The sequence below is a fragment of the Erpetoichthys calabaricus genome, chromosome 1 (assembly GCF_900747795.2).
Source record: "Erpetoichthys calabaricus chromosome 1, fErpCal1.3, whole genome shotgun sequence".
Lineage (NCBI taxonomy): Eukaryota > Metazoa > Chordata > Cladistia > Polypteriformes > Polypteridae > Erpetoichthys > Erpetoichthys calabaricus.
In genome coordinates, this window is record NC_041394.2 from 198,122,242 (window position 1) to 198,141,864 (window position 19,623).

A 19,623-nucleotide genomic window follows, 5' to 3' on the forward strand; every position below is an offset into this window, starting at 1 on the left:
TTTTTGTAGCAATTGAGAACTGCAAAAAATTAAGTTTTTTTTTTTTTTTTCTTCTAATATGAACTGTTATCATTTTTCCATGTCTGCCGTTTCTATAGGAGGGTGACAATGAGTTAAATTCCAATGGATGTTTTTCAAATGTTGACGATCAATACGCAGAAGGTATCACTGAAATCCGCAGGAAACAAAAAAGGCAAAAAAAAAAAAAAAAGTTTGAAGAAAGAAAAAAAAAATTAGTGTTTCTGTTTGGGGATCATCGTGCACAACTGAGCTGCAGCTACAGAACTAACTGCTGTGTGGATGATTCATTCAGGCACTTCAAGGTCTTTTGTTCACTTCGTTATAATGAAAGTATCTGCTGAATGTACTTCGTAGTAACGATATTTCTATAGACTCATGTCATATGGGGAAGCTGTTGGAACCATAAAAATACTTTGTTGTAATGAAAATTTCGTTGTAAAGATATTCGTTATAATGGAATTTTACCTGTATTAGTCTTTACATTAAAGAACGTGGAGTAATAAACTAAGAAAAAGAAAGTGGAGGGGTCTTCCTGTACAATTACACAAACAACAAGAAAACCTTTTATATTTTGCCCTTTCATTAAAATGAGCACTGCCTGTCTGAGTTTGGATTGTGAGTGAGTTTGTAATTGAAAATATAAGCTGCTGTCCTGAATACAAAAAGAAGAAATGAAGAATTTGAAATTGCTACTTAGTAAAAAAACAGGCTTGTTAGCTTGATGGCAAAAATTGTCTGTCTTACTTATAAACTTTTAACCATTCATCTTCTTGATAAACCCCATGTTAAAATTTAATAGATTTGTGGCTCTTTTAAAGGTTTGTACTGTATATATTAATTGTAATACTGTACTATGTTTAGTAATGTGGGTCACAGAGTATACATTTTGCTAAGAAAAAAGGAATGCATAATTAAAATTGTAGTACATTTTCATATTTACACTTCAAGAATTATGAATGTCTAGCTGGTAACACTAGAAAAAAAAAAGTATAAATATAGTAAATAGGGAAAGCTGTACTGCAATTAATGATTAAAAATGATTAAAACCTGTAGGTGCATGCATATTTACATTTAAGCAGTGTTTAACTACCAATATCAATTAACTGTATCAATATGTGAATACATAAATTAAGCTTTGTTTCAAATAAGTACAGAAGAAATTTAACAGTTTGTAATTACAAGAAGCATTTTATTTTCTCTAATGCCATATACAATTTTAAAGATTTTTTTTAAAGATAAGGGAAAAAAATTGGAACTGGCCAATCCAGTAATATGACATCAGTGATCAGTATTGGCTCTAATAAAAAAAAACACCTGATGGGAGCATCCCTAACTGTATGGGAAGCAAAAATCTTGCATAACTCTTATACCATCAAGCAAAGTGTTCAGTATGAAAGAGAGCAAAAGTTCCTGAGGAACACTTTTTCCCTCCATTTCTTTGCACCACAGCATCCTACGGTGAGTGAAACAGAGTTTGAATATATGGTGCTATGCTTTTTGTGCTGCCATGGAAGAAGTGGAGTGAGAGATATATTTGACACCAACATGTGTATCAGCACGTTTAAGAGAGCAATAGTACATAAGGTTCGTGTCCCTTTCTCTCTCTCTGTCACTGCATGCCCGGGAAAAAAAGCAAAGCTGCAAGCAATGGGTCTCTCACTCTTGCATCACTATGTGCTACAGTGAGTGTGAGACAGCAAGAGCATGGGAGGCACAATTATCTTTCTTATGCCACAACACATTGTAGTAAGTGAGATATATTCTTTGCATTATACAGAAAAAAGGTGTGTCTCTATCCCACTGTCAATTCATATCAAATTGAATTTGCCTAACTCACATACAGTGAACATAAATAACAAACATGCTACACACACTGTTTAAAAAAGGGAATCAAAATTCAATAATAAAGCAAAACACAATATGTAGGATGTTAAATTACACTAAATGATGCCAGAACTTACTGCTCTTGTCAAACTGCACTCAAAATAGGTAAGCTCCTCTGATGAAACAGGGTGAAATACTGAATAAGCAATATGTATATATTGCTGTCATAATGTAAATGGTATAAAAAGACTAATTGCACTGTTGAAACATTACTGTTTAACATGACTGGGAGAAGCAAAGCATATGTGGTAAAAGTAGCCGTAACACTAAGCATAATGGAAAAGAAGCTAACAGATTTCCAACATAGCAGTCCAAACATTCTGCCTTACTAATCCTATAAGGCTATAGCATGCCAGCAAGTAATTACACTAACTTTCTCCAATATTATCAAAAACAAAATGCAAAACAGCAACTAGAAAACTAAGGAAAAGTGTCACTCAACAGGGAAAATCCCCAACTATAATTAAACTTTTTTTTTTTTTGGTAAAAACACATGAATATGGAGTAGCACATCAACACTTGCGCGTCTCTCGCTACTCTGTGGACCAGTACAGTGGTTTCAGAAAAACAAAACAAAACCACAGAAAGTGACAGTTACAAATGCTAAAAAATATATTAAAAAAATGGTGCAAATACCAGCTGTGTAGTCTCCCAGTAATTTTATTCACCATGCCTTCTTAATTGGAGTATTTTTAAAAAGGTATTTTATTGCATCATAAAAATACTGCTAACAAACTGATCAATCAATAATTACTATTATGTAGTAACAATTTAGTCTGTATTGCCCATTAATCATGAAGCTTGCTATACTTTTTTAAATTAATAGTAAAATGCTTGAAAATGATTAAATATGAACATCTTTATTATAGTATGAATATACTACAAAATGTCCAATGAAGTTTTAAAAAACGAACCAATTCTGGGCCATGAAATGATAAAAACTTCAAAACTGTCCACCCAGATTATAGTCAAGCCACACTCCAAACATCAATTACACAAAGTTTAAAAACAAATCTAGTAAAATTGAACAAGTTCAATATGAAATTAGATGTGAAGCCACCAATGCCACACGATTTAAGAGGCACAGGCTACACATCCTATGTAAGTATTAAAATGCTGACTGCTCATCATGAATCAAACTTGCTAACAAAAAAGAAAGCAAAAGTAAAAGCTATAACAATACAGCTAGCAGACATACAAGGGGACAAACTCAAATTCCTGTTCATTATATTTTCCAAAACATGAAGAAATCGGTATAACCAAGTACACTATACACTAAACACTATTGCCTAGGAGGGATTAGGCTTGATGTCCACAGTGTATAAAAACTCATCTTACTGAAAGAACAAATTTAACTTTTAAATAAATAGAGTCCTAGCTCTACTCCATGACTAAAAGGAAAAAAAAACTCATGCTACATTTTCATGTCATTAATAAATAGCAAGTTAGCACAGCAAGAATGTTAAATAAAACATAATTGGCTGGAGGGTAAAATATCAATAGGATCTCAGCACCTACAATACAAGACCTTTAAAATAAGAGTTATGGAGACATCGCAGTAGATCAAAATGTCACAGCACTAACACATAGCTAAGTTAAATTTCACACTAGTTTAAGTCTGAAAACAAAACTGTATGAAAGGTGTAGGAAAACACAAATCATTATTTTAGCATTAAGTTCTGTTATATTCCAAACCTTCATCTGATCAGGCAAATCAGCTGCAATGACAACTGAGAAAAACAGGCTTACTAAAATTTCACTGCCTGGAGTTATAAAAATGCTACAACCACCAAAAAACAGCAGTAGACCGAGTTATTACCAAGAAAACCTAAAACAAGATAACCCTGCACTGCATTCTGCAGGGAACATAGTTTCTTCACGAAATAAGTGATTAAGTTAACTTACATCATTTGCCAAGAAGAATAGCTATCTGTGCATGTATGTGGTGGAAAGAAGGCAAAAAAATCATGATGGAGAAGGCACTTAATCTATAACATAATGCATAAAGTCTATAATCAGCTGATCTTCAAAATTCATTTGAATCAGTTTTTATCCAATTCTGTTTTATAAATGGGGGCATTCCAATACTATTCTGTTCAGATGGTACTTTAAAGAAAGTGAAATTTATTATTTGTTACTTATTACACACTTGCTGTTTTTCTTTTCACACTTTGCACATGGTGGCCAAAAACTTCAATTTTGACTTCATCATTCCACTGATGAAGACTACACATTTTCCAAACTGCATCCAGTTTGTTTAGATGTTCATTTGCAAACTCCAGGTGCTGAATTTAGTAACTAGGCCATAGGAAAGGTTTTCTTCTGCTGACTCTACCATGAAGGTCATATCTGTTCAGATGTTACTGCATAGTAGAACATAGTACCACCACTCCAGAGTCTGCTAAATCTTCCTTGAAGGTCTTTTGCAGTCAAACAAGGGTTTTTATTAGCCTTTCTAACAATCCAATGAGCAATTCTTTTAGAAAGTTTTCTTGGTTTCCCAGACCTCAACTTGACCTCCACCGTTCCAGTTAACTGCCATTTTGTAAAAACATTACGGAATGAGGAAACAGCTACCTGAAAACACTTTGCTATCTTCTTGTAGCCTTATAGTGCTTTGTAAGCATCAATTATTTTATTTTTCAGAATACTAGGAGGCTACTTAGAGAAGCCCATGGCTGCTGATTACTGGGACAAGGTTTGAGAAGTCAGAGAATTTATACAGCTTTGCGATTTGCCTCCCCTGGGGTTGCCTAAAGATGACTGTGAACAAGCCATAGCTCTAATGAGCCAATTAAGATCTGACACCTTGGGAAAAGTTATTTGAGACCTCACTTATCTTTGGGTGCCCAAACTTTCGGATGACGCTCCTTTCATTTTTTCACTGTGCAATTGTACAAAAGTGACACTAAGCTTGCATGAAATGCTGAAAAGAAATGCGTCATCTTTAACTTTATGCCTTTTGGTGATCACCTCATCTTCTGCTCACATAACAGACATTTTAATCAAGGATGCCAAACACCTCTGCATGCCACTGTAGTCAAAAAGAGGTAACCTGGGAAAACTTTCTGAAAATCATTTCACAATATGAACTCTAAAGGAGGCAAGATGCAACAAATGAAATCAACTATAAATCATTAAAATATTTTTCTAACCACAATGTTATACTGGCTCAAAACTAATCTGGGAAGAAATTTCAAAGGCTAGAAATTAATATTTTTAGTGGAATTGCACTAAATTTTACTAAGAATCTTGTGTCACTTAACAACATGTCATGATACAAGAATATTTTTCTCAAATGGTGGTCCTTTCAGAACTTTAAAGGCAATTTTACTAATTGTGTATAGAAACAATATTCTACCTATTAAGCAAAAGAATGTATTACAATTTTCAATGTGTTCCTGAAAAATATCTTGTAATGAAAACTCTCATAATTTGAATATGAATCACCATTAAATTTAATGGGGAAAAAGAATGAGTTCCTCAGCCCCAAAACTGACACCAATCTTCCCAAAGGCCAGCATCACATTATAGAACTTTTCAAGCAATTTTCAGTCTTAGCTTTCATTTATACAAACTTAGCAAGTTGTGCCCTTATCTACCAGTTAAGAATTATGACATGGTCACTCTGTGCGTACAAGAGTTGACAAACAATGAGCATTCAGTCAGAAGTACAATGCATAGAGTATGGTCGCAAGGAAAGAAGCAGGTGTTTGTAGATGGTGCAGACAGAACAGAGATTTTGTCATATGTTGTCATATCCCAACAGAACTAAAAAAAGAAAAACTCTATTACTGATTACCCACAACTTCTGCCATGTTCTCCTTTACTGCAATAAGAGGACGAAATAGGACAGAATTTAAAGAAAGGAGCACAAATGTGCCAGAGGCAAGGATAGCAGCATCAGGGAGATTACTTTCACTAAAGAACAACAAGATCCTGGGTCTGCTCAGCTTCTCATACAGCTGCCTGTAGCATTCAGGGGCAAATGACACATTGATTCTTTTCACAAAAAAAATGCCTCACAACTCAAAAAGGGCATTAAATGAAATCCCTGATAAACATGTGACTTAAAGCCTTGTTCTAGTTTTTTTATACTTGGGATCAGTGCTCATTAAACATCTTTATATTACAAACATATGAAAGACTTAAATTGCTTAAAAGTAGAACAGTAAAAATTCTAAGACTCTAAGGGTGCCATTGTGACCACCTATGGCCACAAGTCTCTATGAATTATGTCATAGAATCAAGATGTTATGGTCACCAAAAAGCATTATATTACAATCTGAATAAATTAGTCACTCCCTCAAAACCTTAAATAGCTGAAGCTGCATGTTACAAAATGCTTATGCTACAAGTATTTCATGTGCTGAACATACTTAACATTTTCCTAATCCACACAACAAGCAATTTCAATAATTAAGAAATGTGCCTTCTTTCCTAGCAACTAATGATAGATACATTTCTGAAGAACACATAAAGCATATGATTGTTCCTGGCAAGTAAATTGTACATACTCAAGGAAATGTGGAAAATATGATATTTAAATTCATCTACCTTTAATAAAGAAATTTAAAATAACACTGTGCACAAAAAAATGTCATTCCTGTTAGGATGGTGGTTTAAAAGTCTAAATGTGAACAGGATTCAAATAAAGATAAAACATTGAAGACAAAAACCAAATATGCAGTGGATGGTGGAATTATAGGGAGAAGCAGGAAACCCAGAAACGCCACTGAAGTTAGTCAGCGACAGACAACTTCCAAAGACAGAAAGTCGATCTTACACTCATTGTCACTTAAGACAGAACTACAACATAAACAATAAAAAATATACGCAAGTGATACAAGTGCTCAGGAATAGGAATCACTGTACTGCCAAAGATACTTTCACTCTGTCATAGGGTACTGTGCATTAGTAAGGTTTAGATACAGTAGTTCTCTCAGATACACTTAACAGCAGTATGGACCCACTAGATAACCACGTAGGAAAAAAAAAATCAATCATTGTTTTAACTGGAGTCAAGGTTAGTTCATGGAAAAATGTAATCATTTGACCAATTTCATTTGGCATTAAAAATGGTGAATGACATTGTAAAGCATTTTTAATAACCAAACTAACACAAAAGAGTGAGAATAACTGTCTGCTTATTTGCCAATAAAGCTTTCCAGGAAAGAGGTTAAGCAGTAACAATTTGACTGCCATACATTTGAACAATATATGTATAGGCTGACATTAAGCATGATTTAAATTTAAAAATATTGCTCTATATAAAAACTTTTTTCCTTAGCATAAAGTAAACAAACTATGGCGCTACCCTTTTTCTACAAAGCTAAGCCTAGCCATATAAAGGTTATTCCTCATAGCTTCATACTTTTCATTCCCAATAAAATTACCAAAAATGTATTATAGAGAAAGAATTTGAAAACACACCAACAACCTACTCAGTCAAGATATTCATCAATGCTCTGTGTATTTCCATATCAAACAAATTATATTTATCAATAAATGGAATGATATACATACACTCACCGGCAACTTTATTAGGTATACCTTGCTAGTAGCGGGTTGGACCCCCTTTTGCCTTCAGAACTGCCACAATTCTTCGTGGCATAGATTCAACAAGGTACTGGAAACATTCCTCAGGGATTTTGGTCCATGTTGACAAGATAGCACCATGCAATTGCTGCAAGTTTATCAGCTGCATATCCATATTGCAAATCTCTCATTCCACCACATCCAAAAGGAGCTCTATTGGATTGAGATCCGGCGACTATGGAGGCCTTTTGAAAACAGTGAATTCACTGTCATGTATAAGAACACAGTTTGAGATGATTTGAGCTTTATGACATGGTGCGTTATCCTGCTGGAAGTAGCAATCAGAAGATGAGTACACTATGGTCATAAATGGATGGACATGGTCAGCAACAATACTCAGGTATAGGCTGTGCCATTTAAACGATGCTCAGCTGGTACTAAGGGGATCCAAAGTGTGCCAAAAAAAATATCCCCCACACCATTACACCACCACCAGCCTGAATCATTGATACAAAGCGGATGGACCCATGTTTTCATATTGTTGACGTCAAATTCTGACCCTACCATCTGAATGTCGCAGCAGAAATCGAGACTCATCAGACAAGGCAATGTTTTACCAAATCCTCTATTGTCCAATTTTGGTGAGCCTGTGCAAATTATAGCCTCAGTTGCCTCTTCTTAAGCCCACAGGAGTGGCACCCAGTGTGGTTTCCTGCTGTTTCAAGGTTCCACACGTTGTGCATTCAGAGATGCTCTCCTGCATACCTTTGTCATAAGAAGAGGTTATTTGAGTTACTGTTGCCTTTCTATCAGCTCAAAACAGTCTGTCCATTCTTCTCTGATATTTAGCATCAACAAGGCATTTTCTCCCAAAGAACTGGGATATTTTCCCTTTTTCAAACTATTCTCTGTAATCCCTACAAACGGTTATGTGTGAAAATCCCCATAGATAAGCAGTTTCTGAAACACTCAGACCAGCCCATCTGGCACCAACAACCATGCCACATTAAAAGTGACTTAAACCACTTAAATGCACTAAGTTGCTGTCATGTGACTGGCTGATTAGATATTTGTGTTAAACAGCTGAACCTAATAAAGTGGCCAGTGAGTGTATATTACTGCTAATCCTGCACAACACAATTCCCTCCATCCACATTATTTAAACAAATATGTTAAAAAAAATGTATATTTAACTAGACAACCACCTAGAAGATGGTATAGTTCCCTAGTTTTCACACGTACAAGGTTACTTATTTAAAGTGTAAATAATGCAGCTTCAAAACAGGAATTTGACCAGATTTATGTAAAGAAAGTCTGTACTAAAAGTGACCTATAGCGTTCAAAAGAGAAATAAAAACTATAGGTTAAATACCATCTGTATCCACTGAGCGCAAAGCTAGCTACACTGACCACTGTCTGGTCTAAAATTAAACACTTGCCATTGAAAAAATTAAGGAGACAGCAAAACAAAAAATTACATCTGTGCTCTCAATTTGCAGCATTTTTTGGGTTATATGTTAATGGAATTTCTCATTTAACTTTGTTAAACCTATAAACATATCTCTGGTGTTAAAAAAAAAATGTCCTATGCATTTAAAACACCAAAAGATGTCTTCGGACATTAATATGTAGATATCCATTGGAAACAGACATTAAAAAAAAGGACTAAATAAGGACCTGCTTACAACAGGAAATTTAAAAACATTAAAACCATCCAAGTTAAACTTAAAATCCTTAACATGTACTATATTCATGAAATGAATGTGTTAAAAGCAATGTTGATTTAAATGTAATGGTGATCAATTACAAGCATAACCTCTATACTTCACAATACAGGATCAAAATAGACATGTCTCAAGAACAGAATCAATGTTTAACCAAAATACTTATTAGTTAGGTATTTAATGTAAGTGATTATCTAAAAGCAAAATCGGTAAAGTGGGTGAAGAAAATGACAACATGTTGCTTTTCTTGTAAACAGAATGCTTATAACATGCTGTCCAAAAAACTAATCCAAAAATAAGTTAAATATTAACAAACACATATAAATGATTTCATTCTTTGGTGCTGGAAACCAGGCTGAACTTCCAAAAACTTGCAAATAATCCTGTTCATTCATGCCATGGTCCAAAAAATTTTGTCCCAAAAATTCCTTCCCATATCTATGAGATTTAGTTTTGGACAGGAAAGAAAGCAGCACTTTTAAATATTTTAAACACATTTTAAACATAAGAAAACATGAAAAAATGTTGCCATTTATAAAGAATTAAACTTAAGCACCAATAAGGCATTAAAAAAAAGGTCAGCCATATTGCAGCCAGACAGTAAAATGTCAAAAAGAAAAACAATAGAACAATTAACACTTTTTATAAAGATGACAAATGTCAAGGAGTATAAATGTTTTGTGTTTTTTTTTTTTTCAAAATCAGTGGATACATTATGATGTTTAAATCACTTGGATTCTATTTATAAAATCTGAATACCCACCATGAATAGCAAGTGAAACATTTCAATTATACCCTACACCTGGCTGCTCAACTCAACCCATACTTAACTGAAAGCTAATCAGACACTTGTGGATCCTATCACGCATAAGTCTTAATGAATTTACTATGGTTCTAAGATTCTGGCCTCAGACTTATCATAATGAAATAGCTCACGATTTGTGTTTATATAGCCTTTATTAAACTAGAATTCTGTATCAGTGCATGCTCCCAGCCACTCTTGTCTCTTTTCAAAGATTTTTACTACAGACAACCAGTCTGTTTGATAAGCCTGACAAACGTTCTTTTTAAGCAGTTTAATACATAAACAAAACAATGAAGCTGCAAAACACCAGCAGGCTTAGTAGACAGTAAGTGCATCCATATAGACCTGCACATCACAAGACAGACACATGGCACTGCCAAACTTCATACCAGTCTGTAAGTAATTAACAGACTATGTGCTGTCATATAGAAGTTAAATAAAAACGTAATTCAACTACAACTGCAAGTTAAGAAAGTTGAGTAAAAACCTCCAAAACCACCATGGAACAAAATGAATAGCAGCAGATTAAGGCACAATTGTGAAAACAAACAGACACCATACACTTTGCATACAGATAACCTACAGATTAAGTCTGCAAAAAAAGATGCACACAAATACTCGGCACTGGTAAGCAAAATCTCTACAAAGTGTATAATGTATCACAAAATATACAAACAACCTTAGATACATACAATGCACATCAAGTTCACAAAAACAAAAAAAATCTGAAAACACAGTGTACTTATTCACCAAAAAAAAAAAAAAACACCTCAAAGGAAAACGCCAAGGGTTTGTCTGATTTTTCATAATGAGATTAAAGTATACATCAAACTGAAGTCATTTTTACAAATGCAATGCACCCCAGTCCCAACACCATAAAACCTTGACAAGCCACCTGATGGTCAACTGTAGCAGTCACATTCGGAAAACTAAAAAGAGGTGCAAAGGCATTAAGCACAGGAGACCTTCCAACATTTAGTGATAAGCACAACAGTTTGCTCAGCTTCCTATTCTGATCTGACAGCAGCTGTTCATAGAGGAATATGGTTCTCACACCTGCAGAAACTGTCAGAGAACACAAAAAAATAAAAAGATGTTCAACTCCTATTGCTCTAATCACTATTTACTGCAAAGGAAAACTGAAGGGAGCACAATCTTTAAGTAACACAAAAGCCCCCCTTTCTTCAGATCAGTGCAAGCAAACTTAAATGAACATCTTATGGAGAGACTGTAAATCGAGAAAGAAAAAAAAAACATCGGAGCAGAATGCCAAGATCGCTCCCTGGCCAACAAGAGAACTGTCAACTTCATATGGCGCCATCCCATCACCGGCGTCCCCTGCACAAACGCACTCGCACAAGAGACCTACAGAGCTCGAGAGGTCACTTACCGAAGGTAATACTGTTTTAAAACAAAAGCAGCATTCGAGCAACCCCTGGGGAAATTGAAGTCTTCAACAAGCTCGTTCCATTGATTCTTATCAGAAACCTAGAAATGTAAAGGAAGAAAAACAAGATGTCAGTCCAAAAAGGGCACACTAAAAGCAAAACATACCAGGTGAGCGCCCATCTGTCTGGGGCAACACACTTACAAGTAGTAAGCATAAAGGCGCGTGGTAGAAAACGACTCAAAACAAAAGTTCACGCATATCCAGTCTTAACACGATCACAGGTCGCATTCGGAAAGGATCGGAATATGTTTGCACATACACATGTCCCGCTTAAAAAAACCTGGAGAGGGCGGGATATTTACTTGAACAATTTGACAGAAGTTAGTAGATGTAATGAAAACAAACACGGAGAGGGGACCAAAATAACACAGCCCCCTAGCCCCTCCACCCACCCCAAAATGTGATCGATGTATTGTCAAATTGTTCTGTTGCCTTCTAACGACAAGGCGCCTAATGCCAACTCTGTTATCATACTCTTGGGGAAAATGAAGGAAAAAAAAAACTCAGACGAGTTCCCTTTCTCCGCTACTTTGTGGGCCACTTTTGAATACAAGTCGTTTATACGCGACTGACACTTTAAACTACGGTGCAGCCCGTTTAATTGAACTTTATTGAAATGCAAGAATGTTTATGCTTGGCGATATTTCCCAAACTAAATAATGCGGGCATACAGATGAATTACTAACAATGTACAGTTGGCTATTCGGCAAATACAGGCCTGTGTGAGGCCTACATTTTCTTTCTAACCATGAAGCCTAAGATGGCTATACTGCCCCGGCTTTGCCTTCTTTGTGCTGCGGCCCGGCGACGTTCCGAGGCCGGAGAGCCCTTCCCCGGTGTGAAGAGCATTTCCCAGTGCCGATTATCGATGTTAAACATGCCCGCTAATTTTGAGTTGCTCTAAAACTGCACTCAGCGAGCGACAGAGCGCGAGAGCGAGTGAGCGAGGGAGAGCGCGAGCCAGAGCGTAGAGTACAGCACCGCAGAGGACCTCTCACAACAGCTCAAACTGACTTTTTACACAGACCCCCCGATTGCCCAGCCCGGCACTACGGATCCCACCCGAACCCTACCCGGTACCAGGACAGTACCGCCCGTGCCAATCTGCGAATTTCGAGCCCTTTCACGAGCCCGTCTTCCCCCCTCTGTCCTCCCCTCCCCCGCGACCGCTGTCCAGGAGGTACGAGCTTTCGAGCTATATTGCACGCCGAGAGTGGGAAATCCGAATATAAACTTCCACTCACCTTCGCAAATCCACCTAAACTAGTCACTCTGGTGTACAGTGCGTGCAGGTCCAGCTCTCTTCCTCCCACCACCGGGATCTTCTTGAACGGCGAGCTAAAAAGGGGGACAAAAACGGGCAATAATGACAGGGCGGCCTTTCCTGAAACAGCCGGCATCTAACATCTATTGATATATAATTTTTAAAGTTAGATATTTCTGTTTAAAACGCTAACCCCCCCTTTCCTTCTCCTTCTCACCCTCTGCTTTGGTGAAACTGCCGCAGCTCGTCCAGGAAAGCCAGTCCTTTCCTTCGCTGATCAGGTAGATTTTTCCCCGTCGAATTTGCCATTTTTTAAAATATTAAAAATCCGTTAAAACCCCGCTTGTCCGCTTCCTAAGATACCAAGTATCCCATACTCCGCCGGCGCTCAGTCATTGACGGGAATCTGAGTGTTTTAAAAAAGTTAAAGAAATAAGAGAAAGCAGAGTGATAATTACGACTGTATACACACGGGCACACAAGACTCGATTTTGCCTCCTTTAACTTCAAACAAGCAATCCGAATTAGGGCCGATTGTGACGGCAAATAAAAACTGTCATTGTTCTACGTAAGGTAAATGAATTGTTTTGGCTGCTATTGTGTCCGTTTTGGAGTGGTTTGACAGTGTGCTACAGACGCGGCTCCATGCAATCACACACACTGTACAAGCGGCAGCGGGATCCAGTTCTCAGACAAAAAGATCCTGAGGCCGAGCGCACCACTCAGCGCCGCGCAGCGACCCCTAAGCCCAACAAGGTGAACTGCAGCCGCCGGAGTGCCGAGCAGAACAATAGACAGTGTTGTTGGCTTAGGGCTCCTCTGAAACTTCCTAACCCGGCGTTCAAAGAACGTAGCGCCGGGCCCGAACTCCGAGTGCCGAGAGGAGACAAGAAAGCAGTGGGGAAGGAAGGTCGGGCTTCTGCTGGAACTTGCACGTGTCATCAGTGCCACATAACAACAGGTACTACGGGCTGACCTGCTAATGTGTCATCCTTTCGACAACAATGGCGCCCGAGCAAGGAGAGACACGCACAGTGTGAACACGCTTCTGCGGACGTCTACATGTAATCAATCCCTACGACGGGACTTGTTTCCGCAGGAAAAACACTTTGTTGCTTCCATATTTCTGTTAGGTGTCTCTAGTTAGGGGGTAGAATGGACTGGGAAATATCATTTTACTTTGAAAAAGAGACGATGATTGGGTAATAGTGCTAAATTCCCAATAGAAGTTTCTGCTTGATAACTTGTAAATCAGTACATTATTTTTTAAGTAATTTGTCCGATGGCCTAATCATTGTATAGCTGTATAGTACAGAGTATGTTTGAAGCTAATACGAGTAAGTTTTACGTTCAATCGTGATCATAATTAGTATCATTAACTGTGTAGTGAGTTTTCATTGCAATGTCTACACTACCAGTAGGTGCCATATTTTACTTTAATGACAAGCACTTTTAATGAATCGGATACTTGTAAATAAAGTAGGCAAAAGTTGAGTCAAATTTACTGCTACTTTGATCTTTACATCATTTATTTTCCACTGTTCGCAACAAGAACCAATCCTGGACGGGACGTCTGCTAATCGTTTGACACTCGCATGGTCATAAGGGGATAATATAATGTCGCCTGTTAACAATTTATCATGATATAACTCTTTTCACAAAAACAACGTTGCTGGAAAAAAAAGTTGTTTTCATGCCATCTGATGACCATTCCCAGTCAATTCAATTTCTCAAAACACATGTTCAAATCCTTTAATCAAAGTTGGGGTCACGGAATCATTTTTTGTAATGCTTATAAAGGTACTGGTGCTTGAATAATTATCATTATAACATTTTCATAGTCTAGCTGCAGTTAGTAATTTTCGTAATGAGCCCTGCTTAGTTGGGTTTTCAATCGGTTACTCAGGATCTCGTCACATCCCACATGTCGAATGGTTATTCAAAGCTGGGCTGGCATGAGTGTGCGGCGCCTGGTCCATGGTTGGCATCTGCCTTGCGCTCGGTGCTCCAAGGAATGGTTTCGTCTTCCTGTGCAGGTAATGGATAAACATTCTACTCAGTATTCAGCACTTACTGTTTTTCTCGTTTTATACGTTTGCATAACCCTTTCAGTGTTATTTTAACGTTAATGTGTTTTATATTGCACCTTTCTTCCTGGAAACCGAAATCTCAAATCAGTTTATCCTCCAGAGTTCCTTGGTGCCATCAGGAGTCCGAGAATATCATCATGTGTGCGATTTCAGCTTCCGCTATGTTGTACTGAATAGTGTCACTTAACCTGCCTGCGCTTGAAGTTACTGTTAAGTGTAGTAACGTGGCCACAACTTGTATGGTACCATAGATAACGGTCTGTAAACTATATAATAATAATATTAATAATACACAAATCGGTCAATTCACCCGTCTATGTTCTGAAATCCCATTATCCAGTACAGGGTTGTAGTAAACTGCTCCGACTGACAAAGCGCGTAAGACAGGAACCAGCCCGGAAAGGGACGCACCACTTATTAATCCAACCAGGGCAATGTACTGCTGACAGCATGCCATAGTAACGTGTTATTTTAAATATAACAGAATATGAAATGACGGCGTTTGTTGGGTTGAGTAGCCTGGTTTATTTCGAAATTAAGGAAAATGGATTTTTTTCCAGGCATATGATTTGCAGTTCCACCTAGCTTCGACCCAGAATTCAAAGACGAATGGTTGTGTAACCTGTGATTGAATAGCGATCAGCATTAAGCGCATTCCAGTTTTGCGTTCATTATGTCTGAGTAGGAGGAGTTTTCTATGATCTCAGGTTCTGGTATGACTGCGGATGAATCGTTAGGAAAGCACCGGTTCAAAGCTTCTCTCAGTCCTCAATGATGTGGTTTGTATCCCCCTTTAAAATATACCTGTCATATCTATAGCTATCACCCACAAGAAAACTACCGAGCACGCTTTTTAAAGATTTGGCTCCGACTCCCCGCGACCCTGTTCCTAAAACGCGTGTTCAAAAAACTGACTGACAGAGAATAACCTTTAAAATACTAAGTACCCTCATGATGACTGCGATAACTGCAACTGTACAATGAAAGTACTTCGATGCTATTCCCGCTTAACAATTCAATTTTTACTACATCGGTGGCATTTGGACATATGCACCCTAGTACTAAAAATGTCCTGAAATTCCCCGATATCAGTCATCAAATACAGTAATTACTTGAGTAAACAGCTTATTTAAAATGTGAGTTGAGTCAGAAATTTATTACTGTTATTGTAACTTTTATGTTAAAAGAATTAAATACAATGACAAAAGATGACGCCGAATGTTAAGAGTAAAGTAAGGGGTGGCCTTCAAAGAAACAAATAATGAAGATACAAGCCAAGTTAAATACAAGTCTATGCCATCGCAAAGATCAGCTGATATGAGCATCAAAAAAGTTTCCAAAATTAACAGTATAGTCCCGTATGATTTTCAGACACCAGAGCAGAAATCTCGCACCTCGGGTCTTTCTTAATTTACAAATTCTACATTTAGTATAAATAAAACAGTCAGTCTCTCAATAGCTAGTTTTAAATGACGTGATTCTCACGCAGAGGTGCGCCGCGCCGACAATCATTGCCTCCTTAATTTTAATCGACATCATTTACTCTTGTGACCGTTTCGAAGTTCATCTCCTGGCATCCAGAAAGATGTCGCATCCACGGATTCCACTGTACTCTTTCTTCAGGCATATCTTGGAGTCGCTGTATCCGATGCGAGGTGACTGCACTAGTAGTTCCAACTGCCCTCACCCCGCGAATATGTCTACTCTAATAACTCCTTGTAAATACCCACGTGATCGTAGAAAATAAATACAACCCAAAATACGATTTCGATCGCTCTTTATAGTGGAGAGATTTGATGGCTTTCGCGATTCTGCCAAATGCTCCCCACCTCAAGCGCACAAGTCCAGGACAACACAACTCTATTTAAAGGGACGCGAGATTGGCTCGCCACGATTGGCTCGCTGCGGCGTGCGAGGGACTGAGGGGCAGTTTTAAAAGTGTGCTGTTCCAGTCTGAGTACCAGTTCCGCTGAGATGACACTTGACAGCAGGTCACGGAATATTCCTCAATATACACTGCAGCTTAGAAATGTTATTTTACTGTCATTTAAAAAAGTTATTCTAATACCTCTAATTTTGAGAAAAAGACACACGTGTATAGCAGTAACTAGGCTAGAAATAGATAAAAAATGGTGTATGTTTACTCCACACGTTCATTTTCAGTATACACAAATGTACTTAAATATGACATGGGAATAAAAATTCCTTCCTAGAAGAAAATAATATATTAATACAAGCTCCTTTAATTAGAAATGTAAATAAACTTGGGATTCCTTCTGCACACGATTGGCAGCGTTCTGCGTTTATGTGTGATAAAAACAGAAATTGTTCACGCTCCCTTCTCATAACCGACAGACCCATTTGTGTTAGAGGGGGTCACAGTATTCAACCATTACACGCACCCCTACCGCACCGTCGTCCTCACAAAATGGCGGCGCCCAGTGATCGCTAAAGACCCCATTTTGTTATAGGCACCTGCGGAAGAGAGCACAGTGTTGTCCCCGGCTTACAGAGAAGAAAAAACGACCCGAATTTAAACGTCGATGTGTTTATAAACCCTAAAGCCAGTGTCTTAACTGCATGACATGCGTCATAGGACAATAGTGAGACACGCAGCACTTCCGGGATATTAAACGAAAGAGAGAGAAACGAGAAAGCTGCTGGCTGGTTAAACATTTCAGTGTCCCGAAACACCCAATGGACAAACAGAGGGCGCCGTTCCAGATGTTTAGTACACTGAAAGCGTAATGTCGGGGAGAATTCGGAAGAGGGCGCGAGGTTCTTGCACGTGCTTTCGCATGGAATAAAGTGACGTCGTAATTCTCGCACTAAGATCCAAGTTTTATAACTTGCATCCTGGTTTGAAAGGAACGTCGAATTCTAGGTACAGTACAGGAAACGATGCTCATTTTCATCAATAACATCACCAAATGTACAGCCCACAATTGTCACTTTAAAACTTAATTGGAGGCATACATTTCATTGAGAATGTTTAAAGGAACCCGGCACTAGTTGTACTTTGCGATGTGAATTATTGACTGCAGAACGTACAGTACTGTTAAGATTAGGTATACGTTAAGAACAATCTGATGGGCGAGTTTATCAGCAGAATGGTTTCCGTAATAAACATGCTTTTTTTTTTTAACTAAATCGCTTTTATAGTATTTAATGAAACCTCAGATATTACCTTTCAAATTAACCCACACATACATTTGCGAAGGGCTTCACAGGCAGAATGATCTGTAAGGCTATTGTGACATCTGTACGTTAATTTTGCTTAATTTATAACTGAATGTATTTATTTCATCTTATGTATATATCTATTGCAGTACGTTCATTGTACGTTTTTCGTAATGTCACGAAATGTCAGATTTTGATAATTGAGAGAGGTTTTCCATGGATACAAGAATTTATAGGTGTATAAGGTCATTTTTGTCATATGTGCAGACGAGTAATAGAAAAAAAACGCAGTTATTATATTTTAAATCTGTGCACAAGTGGTTCACAAGGGATGTGCCTTCTGCTCCATTGAGTCCCCAGTGCAACTTAAAAAAAATACTCCACCCAAAAATGATAGTTTTCTGTATGTTACTTTGCCCATGTACTTTGGAGCGGTGGCTAAGAAACAAAATGTAATCTCATGTTGTGTTGCAGAATGGAGAGAAAGAAGCTAGATAGTGTCACACTTTAGTGAAATCAGTCACCTAATGTGACATGCCAAGTGACTCCCTCCAATAAATCAAACAGGTTTCATTTTGTCGTTAGTCCTGGGGCAGGGCTGTGTGTGCATGATAACTGACTACCGATGAATGCTTGTCCAGAATTACAATGCATAGAATGTAGCAAAAAGGAATAATGAAATGTGGGTATTCTGAACAGCACAAAGAGAAGAAAGGCTTGTCTTTGATGTCTCATGGTATACATACCAAAACATATGAAATTAAGGGCAGAGACTGCTGCTAAACTTGCCATACCTTTTAACTCATTGTACAGTGCCAGCTCTGTCAGGCAGCACATTATTGGCTGTCAAAAAAGGGACACGCATGACTGTGCTGGAAGTTGTGCACTCAGTCAGTGAATGTGACATTGGCAGCGATTCCCAGTAGTGTAAATTAACATCGGCATCTGCAGTCAGCAAATCTGACAAACCCCATGAATGGAAATTGCGTATTGTGATATTGGTTTTACTCATGTGGCATAATCGGCAAGACTGCTACCCAGTTGCTTGAATAAAATGTGCAAAATTAATGCTATTTTGCTAAAATATTGTTAAATAAGTACCTGTGGAATTAATCAGTGCGCACTTAAACAAGAAACCTAAAGACTCATGGGAAGGATGTTTAGAACTAAAGATGGGACTCTCGACCAACAAATGAAGAGGAAAGGCAAGTCTTTAAGTCAAAAAGGCTTTGTATTTTGGAGTGCACCGATAATTCCACAAGTATTTATTCAACAATATTTTAGTAAATAAGCATCCATTTTGCATGTTTTGAGCAAGTGACAGGATAACAGACATAGATAATGTGACATAAATAACGTGAGTTTTTCTTTTTCCCATGGACGTTTTTCACATTGATTACTGTTGTACACCAACAGTCAGTATTGAAGTTATGGGGGTGCACCAGCCACCCAAACCCGACACAACAGACTCCAGGCACAAGTTTATTTAAGTGGGGAAGTGCTTCTCCTTCACTCTCCACAGCAGTACAGTACACAAGCACAGACACAAAGCAACAAAGTACTTTTTTTTCTTTCTCTATCTCGTTCCTCTTCTTCGCCTCCACTCCTTCAACGGCAAGCTTCGTCTTTCTCTTTCCCGACTCTAGCTCCCGGAATTGCAGCAAGCT

The 19,623-nt window shown here is 37.8% G+C and overlaps 1 protein-coding gene across 1 annotated transcript in view; it reads right to left on the bottom strand.

Moving 5' to 3' along the window:
• The window catches only part of arid2 (AT rich interactive domain 2 (ARID, RFX-like)), a 183,628-nt gene extending 169,705 nt beyond the window's left edge, over window positions 1–13,923 (bottom strand). The window contains exons 1-3 of the mRNA XM_028810674.2: window positions 12,904–13,923; window positions 12,667–12,760; window positions 11,363–11,460 (exon numbers count right to left, since the gene is read on the bottom strand). Of these exons, the coding sequence (XP_028666507.1) occupies window positions 11,363–11,460; window positions 12,667–12,760; window positions 12,904–12,995 (284 nt within the window). The 5' untranslated portion in view covers window positions 12,996–13,923. The remainder of the gene's footprint in view (window positions 1–11,362; window positions 11,461–12,666; window positions 12,761–12,903) is intronic.
• Between the last annotated feature and the right edge of the window lie 5,700 nt (window positions 13,924–19,623).